Here is a 21593-nt window from a genome sequence, read left to right as displayed (position 1 = left end):
ATTTATTCCTGAGCGGCAATCCACAAATCAATGTGATACACTACATTAGTAAAAGAAAGAACAAGAACCATATTGTACTCTCAATAGATGCAGAAAAACATTTGACAAAGCACAGCATCCTTTCTTGAATAAAACTCTTCAGAGTGTGGGGAGAGAGGGTACATACCTCAATATCATAAAAGCCATCTATGAAAAACCCACAGCAAATATCATTCTCAATGGGGAAAAACTGAGAGCTTTTTCCCTAAGGTCAGGAACACGGCAGGGATGTCCACTATCACCACTGCTATTCAACACAGTACTAGAAGTCCTAGCCTCAGCAATCAGACAACAAAAAGAAACAAAAGGCATCCAAATCAGCAAAGAAGAAGTCAAACTCTCACTCCTTGCAGATGATATGATACTTTATGTGGAAAACCCAAAAGACTCCACCCCAAAACTGCTAGAGCTCATACAGGAATTCAGTCAAGTGGCAGAATATAAAATCAATGCACAGAAATCAGTTGCATTTCTATACAACAACAACAAGACAGAGGAAAGAGAAATTAAGGAGTTGATCCCACTTAACAGTTGTACCCAAAACCATTAAGATACCTAGGAATAAATCTAACCAAAGAGGCAAAGAATCTGTACTCAGAAAACTATAGAACACTCATGAAAGAAATTGAGGAAGACACAAAGAAATGGAAAAACGTTCCATGCTCATGGATTGGAAAAACAAATATTGTGAAAATGTCTATGCTACCTACAGCAATTTGTATGGAACCAGAAAAGACCCCGAATAGCCAGAGGAAATGTTGAAAAAGAAAAGCAAAGCTGGTGGCATCACAATTCTGGACTTCCAGCCCTATTACAAAGCTGTCATCATCAAGACAGTATGGTACTGGCACAAAAACAGACACATAGATCAATAAAACAGAATAGAGAACTCAGAAATGGACCCTCAACTCTATGGTCAACTAATCTTCAACAAGGCAGGAAAGAATGGCCAATGGGAAAAAGACAGTCTCTTCAACAAATGGTGTTGGGAAAATTGGACAGCCACAGGCAGAGAATGAAACTGGACCATTTTCTTACACCACACACAAAAATAGACTCAAAATGGATGAAAGACCTAAATGTGAGACAGGAATCCATCAGAATCCTTGAGGAGAACACAGGCAGCAACCTCTTCGACCTCATCTGCAGCAACTTCTTCCTAGACACATCACCAAAGGCAAGGGAAGCTAGGGCAAAAAAGAACTATTGAGACTTCATCAAGATAAAAAAGCTTTTGCACAGCAAAGGAAACAGTCAACAAAACTGACAGAATGGGAGAAGATATTTGCAAATGACCTATCAGATTAAAGGCTAGTATCCAAAATCTACAAAGAACTTACCAAACTCAACACCCAAGGAACAAATAATCCAGTCAAGAAATGGGCAGAAGACATGAACAGACATTTCTACAAAGAAGACATCCAAATAGCCAAGAGACACATGAAAAAGTGGTCAACTTTTTCGGCATCGGGGAAATACAAATCAAAACCACAATGAGATACGACCTCACACCAGTCAGAATGGCTAAAATTAACAAGTCAGGAAATGACAGATGTTGGTAAGGATGCAAAGAAAGGGGACCCCTTCTACACTGTTGGTGGGAATGCAAGCTGGTGCAGCCACTCCGGAAAACAGTATGGAGGTTCCTCAAAAAAAAGTTGAAAATAGAGTTACCCTAATACCCAGCAATTGCACTGGGTATTTACCCCAAAGATACAAATGCAGTGATCTGAAGGGGCACCTGCACCCCAATGTTTATAGCAGCAATGTCCACAACAGCCAAACTATGGAAAGAGGCTAGATGTCCATCGAGAGATGAATGGATAAAGAAGATGTGGTGTATATATATATATATAATGCAGCCATCAAAAAAAATGAAATCTTAAAAAAAAAAAAAAATGAAATCTTGTCATTTTCAATGATGTGGATGGAACCAGAGGGTATTATGCTAAGCGAAATAAGTCAATCAAAGAAAAACAATTATCATATGATCTCACTGATATGTGGAATTTGAGAAACAAGGCAGAGGATCATAGGGGAAGAGAGGAAAAAAATGAAACAAGATGAAACCAGAGAGGGAGACAAACCATAAGAGACTCTTAATCTCAGGAAACAAACTGAGGGTTGCTGGAGTGAAGGGGGTGGGAGGGATGGGGTGGCTGGGTGATGCACACTGGGAAGGGTATGTGTTGTGGTGAGGACTGTGTATTGTGTAAGACTGATGAATCACGAACCTGTATCCCTGAAACAAGTAATACATAAAAAAAAAAAAAAAGAATAAAAATAAATAAATAAATAAGTAAGTAAAAAGGAATAAAATGCCTAGGTATAAACTTAACCAAGGAGGTGAACAACCTATACTCTGAAAACTATACAACATCAATGAAAGAAATTGAAGAAGACAACACAAATGAGAAGATATTCTATGTTCATGAATTGGAAGAATTAATATTGTTAAAATGTCCATACTACCCAAAGCAATCTACAGCAATCTGTATTCAATGCAATCCCTAATACCAACATTTTTCACAGAAGAACAAATAATATTAAAATTTGTATGGAATCCCAAAAGACTTCAAATAGCCAAAGCAATCTTGAGAAAGAAGAACAAAGCTGCAAGTATCACAATCCCAGAATTTAAGAGATACTACGAAGCTGCAGTAATCGAAACAGTATGATACTGGCACAAAGACATATAGATTAATGAAACAAAATAGAGAACCCAGAAATAAACCCCTACTCATATGGTCAATTAATCTTCGACAAGGAGGCAAGAATGTACAATGGGAAAAGACAGTCTCTTCAATAAATGGTGCTGGGAAAACTGGACAACTACATGCAAAAGAATAAACCAGACCACTTCCTTATAACCTCATAACCATGCACAAAAATAAACTCAAAATAAATTAAAGACCTAATTGTGAGACCTGGAACAACAAAACTCCTAGAGAAGATAGGCAGTAATTTCTTTGACGTGGGCCATAGAAACATTTTTCCAGGTATGTCTTCTCAAGAAAGGGAAACAAAAGCAAATATAAACTACGGGGACTACAGCAAAATAAAAAGCTTTTGCATAGCAAAGGAAACATCAAAAAAACCATCAATAAAAAAAAAACCTAATGAATGGGAGAAAATATTTTCAAATGATAAATCCAGTAAGGGGTTAGTATCTAAAATATATAAAGAACTTGCACAATTCAACACAAGAAAAAAATAATCCAATTAAAAAAATAGGCAGAGTACATGAATAAACATTTTTCTAAAGAAGACATACACATAGCCAATAAATACATGAAAAGATGCTCAACATCACTCATCATCAGGGAAATGCAAATCAAAACCACTAAGATATCACCTCACACCAGTCGGAATGGCTAAAATAAAAAAGACAAGAAATAGTAAGTATTGACAAGGATGTGGAAAAAAGGGAACCCTCATGCAAGGAATGCAAACTGGCATAGCCACTGTGAAAAACAGTATGGAGGTTCCTCAAAAAATTAAAACTAGAACTACCCATATGATCCAGTAATTCCACTACTGTGTATTTACCCAAAGAATATAAAAACACAAATTCGAAAAGATATATGCACCCCTATGTTTACTGCAGCATTATTTACAATAGCCAAAATTTAGAAGCAGCCCAAGTGTCCACTGATAGATGAATGGATAAAGAAGATGTGCTATATATACACAATGGAATATTACTCAGCCATTAAAAAGAATGAAATCTTGTCATTTGCAACAACATGGATAGATCTAAAGAATGTAATGCTAAGCGAAAAAAGCCAGTCAGAGAAAGACAAATCCCATATGCCTTCACTCATATGTAGAATTTAAGAAACAAAACAAATGAACATAGGAAAAAAGGGAGACAAAAAAAAACAGACTCTTAACTACAGAGAAATGATGGTTACCAGAGGGGACGTGGGGGTGGGGGGATGGGTGAAATAGGTGAAGGAAATTAAGAGTACACTTATCTGGATGAGCAATGGATAATGTACAGAATTGCTGAATCACTATATTGTACACCTGTAACTAAGATAACACTGTATGTTAACTATACTGGATTTAAAAATTTAAAAAAAGAAAAAAAAAAGCAAGGCTTAAAAGGATCAAAGTGATTCCAAGTAACTTAACTGTACAACACAACAATCTGACACTATATAAAGGAATTCAGCACTCTAATAACGTAAAATTCACAATCAACAGAGAAAGAAACTGGGTGGCTGGGGATCAGGGATTGTAGAAAAACTTCTATTTTATTATAGATCTTCCAACATCTTTTCAATTTTATACCTTGTGTCTATACTACCAATCAAATAAAAATCATTAAAAAATTAAAAATTTGAAGTATTTGTCATTTTTTAAAGGAGTGAAATCAGAATATTCTTATTCTGTATTAGCACATGATCAAATGGATACAAACAAAACAGAGAGCTCTTGTAGATGTGATTCTAAAATAGCCCCGCCATGTATCACCTCCAGATGGTAAATTCTATTGAAAATCTGGAGTTCAAGCAGATTCTAACTTCCATAAGTTCCAAAAGTGTACTTTAAAAATCTATTAACCAGAACCCTGAACATATTTTCCCATAGAGACAATGCTAGGCTGGTCTAGAAAAGCCTATTTCACCCATGATGTATCTCAAGTGCAGTCCTATACAAAAGAGCACTGTAAAACCCCAATTAAAAAATATTTTGTAGGAGTATTCAGAATTCCCCTTTGCAGAGGCTAAAAGCATCCTTCCCTCTATATCCCTGACATTAGGAACAGGGATTCAATGCCTACCTCCAAAGTCTCCCCTGACTCCAAGCCTCTCTCAGTAATCCCAAGAAACTCAGGTTAGTGCAGGGACCAAAATGAAGTGAAGGCAGACAAAAAGCATGCAAGGGGCTGGAGGAGATTAACTGCACATGGACTCCTCCTAAGTCCATAAAAAACTTAGGCAAGCCTCTCAGCCTTAGTTTCCTGTCCTTTATTTTGAGGCAGGATGGCATGGTGAACGGGATACCTGGGTGGCTCAGTCGTTAAGTGTCTGTCTTCAGCTCAGGTCATGATCCCGGGGTCCTGGGATCAAGTCCCGCATCGGGCTCCCTGCTCAGTGGGGAGCCTGCTTCTCCCTCTGCCTGCCACTCCCCCTGCTTGTGCATGCTCTCTCTCTCTCTCTCTCTGACAAATAAATAAATAAATAAATCTTCCGTGGGGGGAAGATGGCATGGTAAAGGAGTTAGATGGGTTTAGGTTCCAATGTCAGCTTTGAAGCTTACTGAACTGTGTGAGCATAGGCAACTTAACTACCCTCACTGAGTTACAGTTTCCTTAACTATAAAATGGGGATGACACCCCCATTGTTGTTCAAGCTTGTTATATAAGGACAGTCACAAAATATGGAAAGTACCAACTGCACTAGTAGTCTCATTGTAGGTCCTCAAAAAATGGAAGCTGGTAATCTGCTGTTACTTCTTCTGAGGACCTCAGAGATTCTGGCCTGCTCTCCCTCCTACTAGTAGCGCCTGTCCCTTGAGACAGACTAGGGAGTCTCCAAAAACTGTTGTTAACAGAAACAACATAAAACCAGGGAAAACATGGTCCTCTTCCCCACTCATACGAATGAGGGTGCAAATGACAGACAAATGAATACATCAAGTACTAACATGTCAGAGGAATACAAGTCAGTGCGTTTTACTGATTTCATCATGGTACCCAATAATGAGGGTGGCTGTAGAAGCAGTGATGGTAGAAGGGTTCGGGAGAACAGTAGGAAGCAGAAAGCAAAAAGGCTATGGCAACGGCTCCTTCCCCCTCCCTCTTTTTACCCATGGCAATGGCAAAACCTATATGCACAGCAAGGTGAAAAGCCAGAACTGGGGGCTAGAGTGGCCCTAAGTAACTAATGACTTACAATGAAATTTTACATAGTATAGAAGCTTTTAATTTAATATACAGAATTTGCAGGAGAGAGAAATACAAAGAATCACACCATCTAAGCCCAAAGAAACATCTAACTTGGGGTAGTTTTTATTGCATGCTGAAATCTTTTTGATAAGGATTACTTACTCAAGAGAAACAATAAGAAAATGTGATTCAATATCCAATTTTCCATAAATTGCTTTCTAAAATATAAAATACATGTAATGTACGAGCCAAGGTTAAAAGAAAACCCAAAGAAAAAGCTCTTTGGTAATTCAAGTCACATCAAATTAAGTCTTCTAAAATACAGGAAACAGAACCACTGGCCTGGAAGGGACTTTCAGAGGCAGCTCCAGCCTCCAGGCAAATTGAGACCCAGAAGAACCAAAATGGTTATTGACCAGGCTCCTATGGGATATTCAATCACCCAAACCAACACAGGAGCATGTACAATACAAGAAAGGATTTATATCTTCAAACTTAACAAATTCTCTCTGCCAATTGAAGCATTTTCTCATCTTCTTCTTAGATAAGACATGACTGACAAGTATTCTCTTAATCAAAATGTCCTACAGACTTAAAGACCATCATTAAAGTTATCTCTCATTTGCTTTCTGGCTCATGGAGCATTTATTCAGAAATCGTATTCTTTATTTCTAACCATTTTCATTTCTATCTTGACTTCTTTAAGTTCCATATATCCCTCCTTAAAACAGGACACTGAATCTAGACTTACTATTTCTAAAGAGGCCTTACTAATTCCAAGTATAATAAAAAGACTACTTCCTAGTTCTAACAAGATTTGTTAATTGATCCAAATTCATAGGCTTTTAATATACAGTAGTACCTGGTTTATTTAATCTAAGATGCATTATAAATCCCAGTTATATCAGCTGTTTGCATGTAGTGAGAACTCTCGAAATTTGGACTGAAATAAACCAGGATCTTTCTGTCCTGCATCTATGCTTTGCAATGTTTCTTCTAATTGAATTTTTTTTCTTCTTCTTGGGTTTTTTTTTTTTTTTTTTTGGTGAATTATGGAACTGAATTAAGAATATTACTCAAATCTAAGGTTATATCTACTCTCTCCCTTATTTATATAGGCAATAATCACAAAACAAACTTAATAGGTCTACCATCATTCTTTATTTAGCTCAAACCAATGCCTTATCATCATCCTAGCATCTCCTAGATTCCAAGGTAAATGTATATGATATTTGCCAGGTTTATTTACTCATTTGTTGTGATGCAACCTAATCAACCAAAAATATTTTTAATAACTAAATGGATGCTTGAATGTTTTTATGCAATTTTTGTTTAAATGGAAGATTTCAGAAAGGTGATACAACCTGTGAGAGCAATTTCTTCAGAAGTTGTGCTATGGCAGGATCCTCCGGTGGAGGGCAGTCAGGAAGAGAACCATTTCGTTTCTTCTGGCGCATGTGAAGATGTCTGAACAAGCTAGTAATATCTTTAGACCTCAAAGCATAATCAAATATAGAACGACTTACTGGCTCTTTTAAAACACTGAGTAGGACAAGTTTCCTTTCAATCTATATTAGGAAAATAAAAAGAATTAGCCAAAGATACAACATATAGTACAGTTATTTTCATATTCAGTAAATACAACCTGTGCAAAGTTAGTATAGGTATTTATTTTCTAAAAAACAGGCGAAATCAACATCTGCAATTTTTGCTTAGAAGAAAAAAGAATACTAGTGACCTTTAAGAGCTAAGGTTTTTCTTTACATAGTTAGCATGTGAGTACACATATGTGTATTCCATACTGGAAGAATAATAGTATATACCCAGGCTAGAAAAATTTAGAAAACGACAGAGACTTTTTCTGGATGCCAAAATGTCAGATGATCTCCTAGATCAAAAGTACCTGGGGCTCACAGGTCTAACAGCCAGCAGGTACTGACTGAGAAAAGATGCTCAACAGTCACAGGGCTGCCCAGCAATCATCACGTTTCCCAGTAGATTCAACCCCTTCTTAAAAAGCATCACTATCTCCACAGAGTTCATGAAATCCTTCCTTTTTTTATCCCCAAAACACCCTCCTTGTCAATGGATATATAATAAAAAGGATGAGCATACTAACCACAACGAAGAGCATTTTCTTTAGACATATTTAACTACCTGATAAGCTGGCCAGTGCAAACCAGCATAAAAGGGTATCTTTTGTCTAATTCAAACTGTAGAAAGGCAGATTTATGAAGCATATGGATAATTAGGCTCTCAACTCCCAATCCTAGCCTTTCAAAAAATAAAGCAATGAAAAAAGAAAAAAAATATGAGCCTCATACTGGGTACTGAGATACTACTAAAATATATATATCTCCTGAGAAATACATATATATTCCTGAGAAAACAAAGAGTGGTGTAGATTTCTAAAAAACCACCTAATGTCAGATTTTTTTTTAATGTTAGATTTATTACAGTAAACTACCACTAAGTTACTACAAATGAATGCAATTTTTAATTCCCAGGGATACTTTCTCCACATTGTGTTATAAAAGAGTTTCATAAACAAACTTCTAAATGGAATAAGTAGCCAAAAGTAGTGAGAATCCCTAGACCAGATTTCCAAGAAAATTTATTAAACTTTAAAAGAAATTGGGGTGCCTGGGTGGCTCAGTCAGTTAAGCATCTGCCTTCGGTTCAGGTCATGATCCCAGGGTCCTGGGATCGAGTCCCGCATCGGGCTCCCTGCTCAGTGAGGAGCCTGCTTCTCCCTCTGCCTGCCACTCCCCCTCCTTGTGTGCTGTCTCTCCCTCTCTCTGTCAAATCAATAAATAAAATCTTTAAGAAAAATAAAAATATAAAAAAAAATTTTAAATAAAAGAAATAGAAAAGGCTGGGGCATTGCCTGGCTGGCTCAGTTGGAAGAACATGCAACTCTTGATCTCGGGGTTGTGAGTTTGAGCCCCGTGTTGGGTACTGAGATACTACTAAAATAAATAAGCTTTTAAAAAAAAATTAATTAATTAAAAAGACATATTTTCTAGTAATATTATCCATCTTTCATATATATGTGTATATAGAAATTGCTAAGATAAAAATTAAAAATTCTACAAACTATGGGCGCCTGGGTGGCTCAGTTGGTTAAGCAACTGCCTTCGGCTCAGGTCATGATCCTGGAGTCCTGGGATCAAGTCCCGCATCGGGCTCCCTGCTCAGCAGGGAGTCTGCTTCTCCCTCTGACCCTCCTCCCTCTCATGCTCTCTGTCTCTCATTCTCTCTCTTGCAAATAAATAAAATCTTAAAAAAAAAAAATTTAAAAAAAAAATAAAAAAAAAAAATAAAAAATTCTACAAACTATGAAACGAAGAATGATGATCCCCAAAAATGGATGAATCTCTGGGGAAAAGGATGGAAGGCACAGCCAAAGCCTCCTCATTTCCAGAATATATCCACGATCATTCTCTCCAACCAAGGGAAAGGTGCATTGGAATATAAAAGTAGCAGAAGCTAGAAGCATGTGAATTTGCAAAAGGGAAATAGAGTTTTAGTAAAAAAAAAAAAAAAAAAAAAAAAAATTTCAGAATATTTTAATAGCCAGAATCATCTCTCAACAGTTCACTCAATTTAGATTATTTTTTGATAGTCAGCTTTCTAGGAAGCTAAAACATGTAAGTGCTGACAAGTTGGGTAAATAACTGCTTTATACAAACCAAAAACCTGAAATTTATGCTATGGGAAGAGAGGAGGGGGGCACAAGTCATTAGATTTAAAAAAAAAAAAAAAGATTAAATCAGATTTTAAAAGATTAGATTAAGATAATGAAAAAGAACAGAAAAAAAAAACCAGAACCAGTTATTGGTCCAAAGAAAACGAACATCTGTAAAAGGCTTTTTCCAATTTATTATAAATGCTGACTTCGGCTAAAAATCAGTTATACTTTTTACAATAAAAGTAGAGGCCCGTCAATATTTCCACTGTATTTCACTTTAACAGCACACGTTTTACAACACTGCACATAATAAAGCATAAACTATTGAGTGCTACATTATGCATAAAATGATGTATAACACAACAGTCTCTTGAACTTTTCTCAACCTCAATACTGTTTGTTCCATTAACATTAACTAGCTTAAAGGAATGTGAAAATACTGTAGCCTAATTCAATCTTTAAAAATTTAAATAAAAATAGGACTTTCTAAACCTTTTTTTTTAACGGGCACAATTTGGAGAGGACTGAGGCCAAGTTGGAACAAGCATACCTGTATTATTGGTTGAGTAATATATGGGTCTAGGTAAGGCATCAGTTTGCAGTATACATCAGCTGTACTTATTTGATGAGCTACCACTGTGATAAATCCTACAGCACCATAGCGTATCCATAGATTGGGATGACACAGAAATGGGGCTAAACAGGAAAAGAAAAAGGTATGGATTTAAACCATGTTTATCCAATTGGGATAAACAAATTTTCACTTTATAACACAACTGATAAAGGGATTATACCCCAATGTTACTATCAGCTGTCTTCACATACTCAATTATCCTATGGCATAAACTCAACTCAACATACTAATATTATAATATTCCCTATCATACACAGCAGCAATAATACCATTAAAGAATTTTTAGAGCTATTTATCTGACATTCTTTTAAATGAAAAGGTTTGATAAAATCTAATACAACATTCATAAATTCATTCACAAGGCATTATGAATAGAACTAAAGGCAGAAAATATGATGCCCATTCTTAAAGAGTTTAAAATATAAGATTAGGGACGCCTGGGTGGCTCAGTCGTTTAAGCATCTGCCTTTAGCTCAAGTCCTGGGATCGAGCCCAGCATTGGGCTCCCTGCTCAGCGGGGAGTCTGCTTGTCCCTCTCCTTCTGCCCCTCAACCCAGCTGGTGCTCTTTCTCTCTTTCTCTCTCTCTCGCTCTGCTCTCCCTCTCTCAAATAAATCTTTAAAAAATAATAAAAATTTAAATATATATATATATATAATATTAAACCAGAAAAGTAAATGAATGTCTTTTCACCCCTTTTAACTATCTTGTATATTACACTTAAAAATCAATGACTTCAACTAATCAAACTAAGATTTAGAATAAAATTAAAACTTTTAAACCCGATTTAGAATAAAACTTCTAAAAGAAAAAATATGTACGTATACATATAATTGTTCTAAGTATGCTAAAACATCAGCATTTAGAGGATATTAATTTTACAAGAAATGTAGGGTAATAGAGAAATAAGAACACTGTCATATGCCAATATTACCTAGATAAAAGAGAGGAGAAAAAATTTGTTCAAAATATCCGTCTCCGAAGTTCTCCCATTTCCAATTCTTTTAATTACACATGAAGGAGGTTTTAATTATTTCATAAGCACCATGCAGCCTCTGATACAACAACAAAGGAGGGCTGGTAGTTTCCCTTTGACAACAGGCAAAATGAGGACTGAAAAAATACCGAAGAACCTCCAGAAAGTAGCTAAACCCAAAATGACGTGGCAGAAGTTAGGCACTGTATGAGCCTGAACTACTGGTCCCAATTCTTTACATTATCTCTGTTACACAACCACACTCTTTGCCTTGTGCTCATGGTATACAAAGGGTACTTTTCTGCCTCTTGCTTTTAGCTCAGTCATATCAACCTGCTCTGGCCAGTGGGATATTAGCAGATATAACACTAACAGAGGCCTGAAATGTGCTACATAGCTAGGCTTGCTGTCTCATGCTTCTGCCATCACCTAGAACATAACCCAAGAAACTGCTGCCCATCTAACATGGGACCCAGAATGAGACAGATGGGTCACTCTCACTACAATCTGGAGATACAAAGCCTAAAGCAGAGCCACCCATACAGCCCACACATTCATGATGAGAACTTTACTAAAGCATTCACTGAGATTTTATGGTTGACTATCGTACAGCATCATTGTATCAGTAAGTAGCTGATACAAAGAACCTCAAACACTCAAGAGGATTTCCTATAAAACAGTGTACTTGATCTTTTCTCTATCCAATACATTCCAATTATATGGGAACAAGCATGAGGGAAGGGGAGTATGCATAATACCTAAGTGGGAAGAGTGTAGTTTTTTTTCAAAACTGTCAAAGAAATCATGATGCCATTATCACCACCACCATTCCCTTTAGTAATAACTATAATAGACTACACATAAAAACAGAACAACAGAGAGATGTATGCAGTTTATGTTTTAAAGGTGTTTCTAAATTACTAAAAATTGTTTGTTCTTTGAAATAGTTCAAAATGCCAACGGATGATTTAGTTGATTTTTTTCAGCAAAGCTTTGTCCCCCCACAGATAGTACCCAAATTCAGTTCCAGTTCTAAGGGAGTTCCCTATCCAAGAAGTTGTACCATACTGAGTTTATTCTATACCTAAATATAAAGATACATTTATTTTGATGCTAAACTAAAGATACAGAGTGTCCCATATGTTTGTCCTATGATCAATGACAAGAAGCTGCAGAACACAGAAAAATCTCTGTAAAATTTGAGAAGAGGGATAAAAACTATATTTATGATGATTTTTGCTTAAAAATTGATAGACATCCATTTTTCAGATAAATCAAATGCTAATTATAAGCTACATGAAGTCTCAAAAAAAAGTTTCCAAGTAATTAGGCAACAAAAAAAATGTATTATATGAGGGGTGCCTGGGTGGCTCAGTCGGTTAAGTGTCTGCCTTCCACTCAGGTCATGATCCCAGGGTCCTGGGATGGAGCCCCACATCGGGCTCCCTGCTCAGCTCCCTGCTCTCGCTATACCCCTCCCCACCAACTCATGCCTCTCTCTCTAAGTAAATAAAGTCTTTTTTTTTTTTTTTTTTTTTAAAGATTTTATTTATTTATATGAGAGACAGAGAGCATGAGAGGGAGGAGGGTCAGAGGGAGAAGCAGACTCCCTGCCGAGCAGGGAGCCCGATGCGGGACTCGATCCCGGGACTCCAGGATCATGACCCGAGCCGAAGGCAGTCGCCTAACCAACTGAGCCACTCAGGCGCCCCTAAGTAAATAAAGTCTTTACAAAAAAAAGAGAAATTATATGAAATTAGAACATACACGTAAATATTTATATACAGAGAATATTCATTAAAATAAGGAGGATCAAAATCAAAGGCAAAAAAAACTTGACCCATAAAGGTAATGCCACTTTCATAGGAGAAAAAAGAAAGCACTATGTGAGAATTCAGAAAATGAAAATGAGCAGGAAAACATTCCATATAGCATGATATGCATGTTAAGACAATACATTTTCTCCTTAATATTATTATGGAAAACACTGCTTTCTATATCTGCCCTTACACTACACAGCACTCATAGCTTATATGAAAAACCAAAAACAATTCAGTGTAATCGAGATTCTCATCATGATTGTGGTGCCAATACTCAACAATTTCTAAAATTTGTAATTATTTTGAACATATTCATAAAAAATTCAAACCAAATTAAGATTATGAACTAAAAGAACAACTATAGATATTAGAATGTAAAATAAGAAACCTCCATATAAATTTTCCACAAATATTTTTTAAAAAGCTACATTCATGCCTTAAAAATTTCCAGAAATTTTGGACGCCTGGGTGGCTCAGTTGGTTAAGCGTCTGCCTTCGGCTCGGGTCATGATCCCAGGGTCCTGGAATCGAGCCCCACATTGGGCTCCCTGCTCCACGGGGAGCCTGCTTCTCCCTCTCCCTCTGTCTGCCACTCCCCCTGCTTGTGCTCTCTCTCTCTCTGACAAATAAATAAAACCTTAAAAAAAAGAATGTTTAAAAAAAAATTTGTTTTCCAGAAATTTGATACATCTCTACAAGCTACTACCTACTTTCTCAACAATCAAAATAAATCATAACTCCTTTGTCTTTTTTCTCTGAGGACTGCCTCAAGAATAACCTATAACCAAATCCAACCAATTTGGCTTTCTATTAATTTTCCTTGGCAAAGCATTTAGCAGCAATTAAGCATTTTATCCAAAAAAGGCAATTTTCTAAGATTTCATGTCCTCTCAAGACAGAGCCAACTTAGTATCTTATATTGCTTACTATCTTAAAATGAAGTGATAAGAAGACTAAAAGTTCCAGATATTCTTAATTTTAGAAAGTGTCATATTTACTTGTTTGCCCTTATTCTGAATTTTAAATTGAGGGAAATAGGCTAAGTACTATAAAGGTTAAACATTAATTCTTTTCACTGGTTAATAAAATTGTTAACAGTAGTAACTTCAACACTATGAATTCTTAGGTGGCAATCAGTGCAATGGCAGATGTCATAGACAATCCTGTACATTCAATTTCAACTTCCTGACTAGTGGTCAATTGTTCAAAAAATAGGTTGACTCTCCAAAGCAGTTGAAGACTTTATCTACATCATGTTAAAAATGAAACAAAACAAAACAATCTATTTTTCAAGTTAAAGACTTATCTACAGATAAAAACAAAGAGCTATTTCCCAAGCTGGGCTAGTGGACCAAATGACCTTGTTTGTTTGCCTGCCTGTCTCTTGTATACCTGCAAGCATACGTGAACATGCACGTAAGTATGCACATACACACACACACACGGGACAATAAAGTTGAAAATCTGACTCTATATTGCCTAGAACTTTTACAACGCTCTCTCATTTGTTATTTCCCTTAAGACACCCTTAATTTCCTATTTCTAATTTTAAGAAACAGAAACTTACCAATATCACTGGCAAATTCGTAGACGTGGGGTTTTTGCAGCAGCCCTAACTGGCACATACAGGTAAGGGCATTAAGAGCTTTAACAATAACAAATTCCTCAGCATCACTAAGACCTTGCTGCAGCAGGGGTTTGAGAATTGAGGAGCTCTGCCAACCAACATACGCAGCAACACCTGAAAGAGAAGCAACATCACATGATTATTCTATACCTGAAAGTACAAATGCCATTAAGTTAAACAATAAAATTAATCAAAACCCAAATATATTGAGCAACAATCCAGGATAGGCCATCGCACTTCCTACTCAGCACAATATATGAAAAAGATCCATACCAAAGCAAATCACCAAGAAATTCTGGAACACCAAGGGAAAAAAAAGATCTTACGAACTTAGAGAAAGAAAAATATGTCCCCTAAAAAGGAAAGAGGAACAATGAAAACGATCTTCACAAAATATTCTTTAGCAACAACGGAGGCTAGAACACAACAGAGCAAGACCTCCAAAGTTGTGAAATAAATTTTACACTTAAACTGCCAATAAAATAAGAGAACAAAAAAAGTCATTTTAAAACATACAAAGACTATCCAGGTTAACTTCCCATGCAACCCTACCTAAGAAAGTTTCTTGAGGATGTTCTTCAGCAAAATAAAAAAAAAAAATGCACAATATACAAAAATGACAGATACAACCCAGGAATTCAAGGGGATAAACTGATAATAGCTAGCAAAGATTCAGAAATCAATCAGCCAAATTAGAACAAAAAGCCAATAAATTTCAAAAATGTTATCAAAAAGAAAAATGGAATAGATTACAAGCAATAGGTAAAACTGGTAAGAAAGAAGCTTGATATTACAGACAAGGTAAAGAAGATGTATTTCTTTCTTTCGAAAGGAAAACAAAGGAATCTGAAAGCCCAGAACAAACAAAAAATTGTTCAAGAAAATAGTGGTATAAATAAAAAGTAAATTAAAATGTGCAATGTCCTTAATAATCTGCAGAAGACAGAAAGAATCCACTGATGACATCCTAAACATTTTCATCAAGTGATAAAGGAATCATGGCATTAGAACTGTGGGGAAGCAAATATAGTACACTACTTGGTTCTAAAGTCAATAAAATTTACACATAATCATGTAAATTTTGCTTTGAAATTTCAGAATCAGTCTATACAAGCACAAGACTTTATTATGACTACAGAACAAAATATAAATATTATCAACTATGCAATGCATTTGTTAGTTGAACTGTCAATCAATAATTGGCAGAAAGAACCTACCAACAAGGAAAAGAAGAGAAAGGGGCACTCATCTCCTTGTAGTCCAGAAGTAGATCAACAAGAAGTAGGTTTAATTATTCAAAGTTATAAAAACAACACACAAAAACTAAAGTACTGAAAATAGTGATCGACATCTCAAAAACAGAGGGGAAGAGGGATCAGGAAATGGTATGAGTTAAAACTTCATGTGGCATAGGGGAGCCTCGGTGGCTCAGTCATTAAGTGTCTGTCTTCAGCTCAGGTTGTGGTCCCAGGGTCCTGGGAGCAAACCCCGCATCAGGCTCCCTGCTCGGCGGTGAGCCTGCTTCTCCCTCTCCCACTCCCCCTGCTTGTGTTCCCTCTCTCCTGTCTCTGTCAAATAAATAAATAAAATCTTTAAAAGAAAAACAAAACAAAACTTCATGTGGCATAGAAAAAAAGTCAAGAGATTAAAGTCTAAAGTCAATAATTCTTGAAAGTAGTAGAAAAATATTAGAGATATGGCAATAAACACCTGAAGATATCAAACTAAAAACAAAATCCAGAGTAGCTGCTTCTGGAAAATGCAACTATTGCTTTTAATACATTGCAGACTTTGAATAATTTACAAAAGCATATTTCTCCTATAATTGATAAGTAATTACAGAAATTTTTCTTTAATAAACGGAAAAATACTACCTAAAATCTCAGCGGATTATATTTAGGAACTTTACAAAGTTAGAAATGTATAATGAGCCAAAATAGCTCAAAATCCTTTGGAAAATAAGATTGACATCTGGGGAGCTTAACCTACCAGATACTAAAGTTGCTTATAAATCTAGAATAATTATGATATAATAAATATAACTATAATAAGAGAATATAAAATTGAGTACAGAAATGAGAAATCAAGGGAATAGAAGAGATACCAAGAAAACTAAAACTGAAAGACACAAGCACGCAACACATAATAACATAAGCTTCATCAATCAATGGGAAAGAAATGAAGTGTTTAAATAGTGTCAGGAAAACTGATTATTTTTCTGAGGAAAATCAGATTTCACTTTACACCGCAGACCAAAATAACGATCAATTAAACAGTTAAGTGTGAAAAATAAAGCATTATAAAAAAAAGATGTGCACCCAACAGATTATTACCTAACAAGTTACTTGAGAAAAGTATTTGCCAATGATTAAAAATTTTAATGTACATTTATAAAAGGCTCAAAACAGGGGCGCCTGGGTGGCTCAGTGGTTAGGCGTCTGCCTTCAGCTCAGGTCGTGATCCCAGGGTCCTGGGATAAAGCCCCACATCGGGCTCCCTGCTCAGCGGGGAGCCTGCTTCTCCCTCTCCCTCTGCCTGCCTCTCTGCCTACTTCTGCTTTCTCTCTATCTCTCTGTCAAATAAATAAATATAATCTTTAAGAAAAAAAAAAGGGTCAAAATAATAAATAAAAAATTCACAGAAGAAGTACGAATAAGTAATCAACATGAGAAATTTTTCACCTCCACAAATAAACACAGAAATATACATCAAAACAAGTTATCATTTTACCATACCAACAGGCAAAGATTATGTGAAGCCTATTCCATGCTGAAGGGTATGCAGTAGGTTCAAACGATGCTGATCAGAATGGAAAATGATACAATGTTTTTTGAAATGCTTATAAAATGCATCAGGAGTTTTAAAAATATATTCATATTCTTTAACCCAATAATTAAAATTTCAGACTTCTATCCTGAGAAAATAATCAGAAGCAAATATTTATGTAAAATATTATCTCTATATGAAAGGAAAAAATGAAAATAATTTAAATATCCAAAAGTGATAAATTTGGGTAAAACCATATAATGGACTATCTTCATCTATTAAATTATGGTTTCAAATAAATTTTTTTTTAAGATTTCATTTATTTATCTGACAGAGAAAGCACAAGCAGGGGGAGCAGCAGGCAGAGGCAGAGGGAGAAGCAGGCTCCCCGCTGAGCAGGGAGCCTGACGTGGGGCTCGACCTGAGCCAAAGGCAGATCCTTAACCATCTGAGCCACCCAGGCACGCTGGTTTCAAAAAAATTTTAATGACATGAGAAAATGCTTAGAATATGTCACCAGAAAAAGAATTAAAAAATAATAAGATTAAGAAGTAATATAATACATACATAATACTTCTGTGCCCAGCACTACTACATATGTTAGTTCATTTTATCTTCACAACACAACAGATAGGTACTATTATTTTTCTCAAGATTTTATTTGAGAGAGAGAGCACACGCACGCGTGCACACATAAGCGGGGGGGTGAGGAGGCTCCCCGCTGAGCAGGGAGCAAAGTGGGGCTTGATCCCAGGACTGGGGATCATGACCCAAGCCAAAGGCAGACACTTAACCGACTAAGCCAACCAGGAGTCCCCAGATAGGTACTAGTGTTATTCCCATTTTACAAATACAGAAACTAAGGAAAAAAGACATTAAATGATTTCCCCATCAACCACAACTAGTAAATGACAAAGCCAGAACATGAATCCAACAGTATGGCTCCAGAATAGAATACCTACTCTTACCAGGTACACAACAGTGCCTCATGACATATATGACAAGATGGCAAAAATGGAATGGAAAGAAGAGAGAGTGACCTATAGAATTAAAACACCAAAACATTAACAGACGTCATAAAGGACTGTAAGATTAGAGGTGATTTATTTTCTTCTTGGTTTCTTTATTTTCCAACTTTTCTACAGCAGGGGCGCCTGGGTGGCTCAGTCGTTAAGCATCTGCCTTAGGCTCAGGTCATGATTGGGATCGAGCCCCACATCGGGCTCCCTGCTCCGCGGGAAGCCTGATTCTCCCTCTCCCACTCCCCTTGCCTGTGTTCTTCTCTCGCTGTCTCTCTCTGTCAAATAAATAAATAAAATCTTTAAAAAAAAAAAATTTTTTTTTCTACAGCAAACATATATTACTTTTATAAACAAAATACAAACAATGAAAGTTATTTTAGAATTAAAAACATTAAGGCATGATTCAAAATACACATGAATTGATCAACAGATGGAAGTTCTAAGCACCACCTTTTCCACAAAAAAGAAATAAAAATAAGATTTGAAAGAAGAAAGCAAGAAAGACAAAGATGTGAGAAGCAAAGTATAAGAATAGAGTTAGAGGAGTCTGAGATGAATCAATAAACTAATACAAACAGTGGAAAAAACCATCAACAAAACAAAAAGGCAACTTTCTGAATGGGAAAAAATATTTGCAAATGATATATCCAATAAGGGGTTAATATCCAAAATATATAAAGAACTTATACAACTCAACACCAGAAAGACAGACAATCCAATTACAAAATGAGCAAAGGACCTGAATGTGGAGAAAAGAGCATCCTTGTGTACTACTGGTGGGCATGTAAATTGATACAGCCACTATGGAAAACAGCATGGAAGTTCCTCAGAAATTTAAAAATAGGAATACCATATTACCCAGCAATTCTACTTCTGGGTATATATCCAAATAAATGAATTCAGGCTCTCAAAGAGACATCTGTACTCCCATTTTCATTACAGCATTATTTACAATAGGCAAGATATGGAAGGGACCTAAGTGTCCATCAATAGATGAAAGGATGGGGCCACCTGGGTGGCTCAGTCATTAAAAGCATCTGCCTTTGGCTCAGGTCATGATCCCAGGGTCCTGGGATCGAGCCCCACATTGGGCTCTCTGCTCAACAGGAAGCCTGATTCTCCCTCTCCACTCCCCCTGCTTGTGTTCCCTCTCTCGCTTTGACTCTCTCTGTCAAATAAATAAATAAAATCTTTAAAAAAAAAAAACAAAACAGATGAAAGGATGAAGAAGATGTGGTACATATATACAATGGAGTATTACTCAGTCACAAAAGAGTGAAATCTTGCCATTTGTAACAACATGGATGGACCTAGAGGGTATTATGCTAAGTTAAACAAGTCAGGCAAAGACAAATAACATACAACTTCACTTATATATGGTATCTAAAAAACAAAATGAAAAATCAAACAAAACAGAAACAGATTCATAAATACAGAGAACAAACTGGTGGTTGCCAGACGGAAGAGGGGTGAGGAGACGGGTGAAATAGGTGAAGGGGATTAAGAGGGACAAACTTCACTATAAAATAAGTAAGTCATGGAATGTAAAATACAACATAGAATATAAACAATAATATTGCAATAACTTTGGTGACAGTAAGTACACTCACCGTGGTGAGCATTTATAATATATGTAAATGTTGAATCACTGTTGTACACCTGAAACTAATATATTATATATCAATTATACATCAAAAAATTTTTAATTTTTTAACTATGAAGATGTCTGAAAACAGATCAATAATCTCCAATAGTAACAAAGCAAGAACAGCATTCAATTTTGAAACGGAGAAAAGGATCCTTTTCTCCAAAACATTATATGGCAGCATTTACAGAAATATCAATACTGTTGCTCTATGAGTTTCTTTTCTTTTTTTATTTTTTGGGAAAAAACCAAAGGCAAACCTTTTAGCAGTTACTTTCTTTCCTAGATTCTTGGGAACCAAAATCTATATACCCTACAGCTTTCTGCAAATACATGAGAAAGTTCAGATACCAGTGAAGCTTTCCAATATGTAGAATAGTTTTTCAATCTTTTAAGCTAACAGACAAGCTGTTACAATCACGTGCAAAATGATACAAAAAAAGGTTAATTGGTAACCATAATAACATGGCTTTGGCATATACTATTTCATAACTAATTAGAAACAAAAGAGAAGTAACAACTGACACCACAGAAATCCAAAGGATGATAAAACTATAAATAATTATATGCCAACAAATTGGACAAACTAGAAGAAATGGATAAATTCCTAGAAACATACACTCTTCTAAAAGTAATCAAGAAAAAATAGAAAATCTGAACAGACCAATTACTAGTAATGAAACTGAATCAGTAATCAAAAAACTCCCAAAGAGGGGCACTGAGAGGTGGCTCAGTCTGTTAAGTAGCTGACTCTTGGTTTTGGCTCAGACTGTGTCTCAGAGTCCTGGGATTGAGCCCCAAGTTGGGCTCCATGCTCAGCATGGAGTCTGCTTATCCCTCTCCCTCCCCCCCGCCCCTCCCCCCGTTCATGCTCTCTTTCTAAAATAAATCAATAAAATCTTAAAAAAAAAAATAAACACCACCAAAAGAACAAAGTCCAGAACCAGATGGATTCACAAGTAAATTTTACCAACCATTCAAAGAATTAATACCTATTCTCCTCAAATTATTCCAAAAAAAAGAAGAGGAAGGAAAGCCAGCACTACCCTGACACCAAAACCAAAGACACCACAAGAAAAAAGAAAAAAGAAAAAAGAAAACTGTGGGCCAATATCTATGATAAACATACACACAAAAATCGTCAACAAAATATGAGCAACCCATTCAATGAGCATTTAACAATACATTAAAAAAAATCATTCACCACACATGATCAAGTGGGATTTATTCCAGGGATGCAAGGATGGTTCAGTATTTGCAAATCAATACATCACATTAATAAACCAAAGGATAAAATTATATGGTCACCTCAATAGATGCAGAAAAAGCCTCTGACAAAATTTAACATCTGTTCATGACAAAAACTCTCAACACAGTAGGTTTAGAGGAGACAAACCTCAACATACTAGAGGCCATATATAAAAAACCCATAGCTAACATCATACTCAATGGTGAAAAACTAAGAGCTTTTCCTCTAA

The 21593-nt window shown here is 36.0% G+C and overlaps 1 protein-coding gene across 11 annotated transcripts in view; it reads right to left on the bottom strand.

Moving 5' to 3' along the window:
- PIK3R4 (phosphoinositide-3-kinase regulatory subunit 4) overlaps window positions 1-21593 on the bottom strand; it is an 82477-nt gene that overhangs the window by 39799 nt on the left and 21085 nt on the right. For all 11 annotated transcript variants that reach the window (XR_010410574.1, XR_010410575.1, XM_064588076.1 and 8 more), the window contains exons 7-9: window positions 14623-14796; window positions 10177-10322; window positions 7300-7503 (exon numbers count right to left, since the gene is read on the bottom strand). Coding sequence is in view for 9 of the 11 variants with exons in the window: in XM_064588076.1 (XP_064444146.1) it covers window positions 7300-7503; window positions 10177-10322; window positions 14623-14796 (524 nt within the window). In the remaining 2 variants the exon portion in view is untranslated. The remainder of the gene's footprint in view (window positions 1-7299; window positions 7504-10176; window positions 10323-14622; window positions 14797-21593) is intronic.

This window comes from Mirounga angustirostris, unplaced genomic scaffold (assembly GCF_029215605.1).
Source record: "Mirounga angustirostris isolate CCGP_5_RB_7025 unplaced genomic scaffold, mMirAng1.0.hap1 SCAF_1, whole genome shotgun sequence".
Classification (NCBI taxonomy): domain Eukaryota; kingdom Metazoa; phylum Chordata; class Mammalia; order Carnivora; family Phocidae; genus Mirounga; species Mirounga angustirostris.
This window is presented reverse-complemented; position numbering and strand designations above follow the sequence as displayed.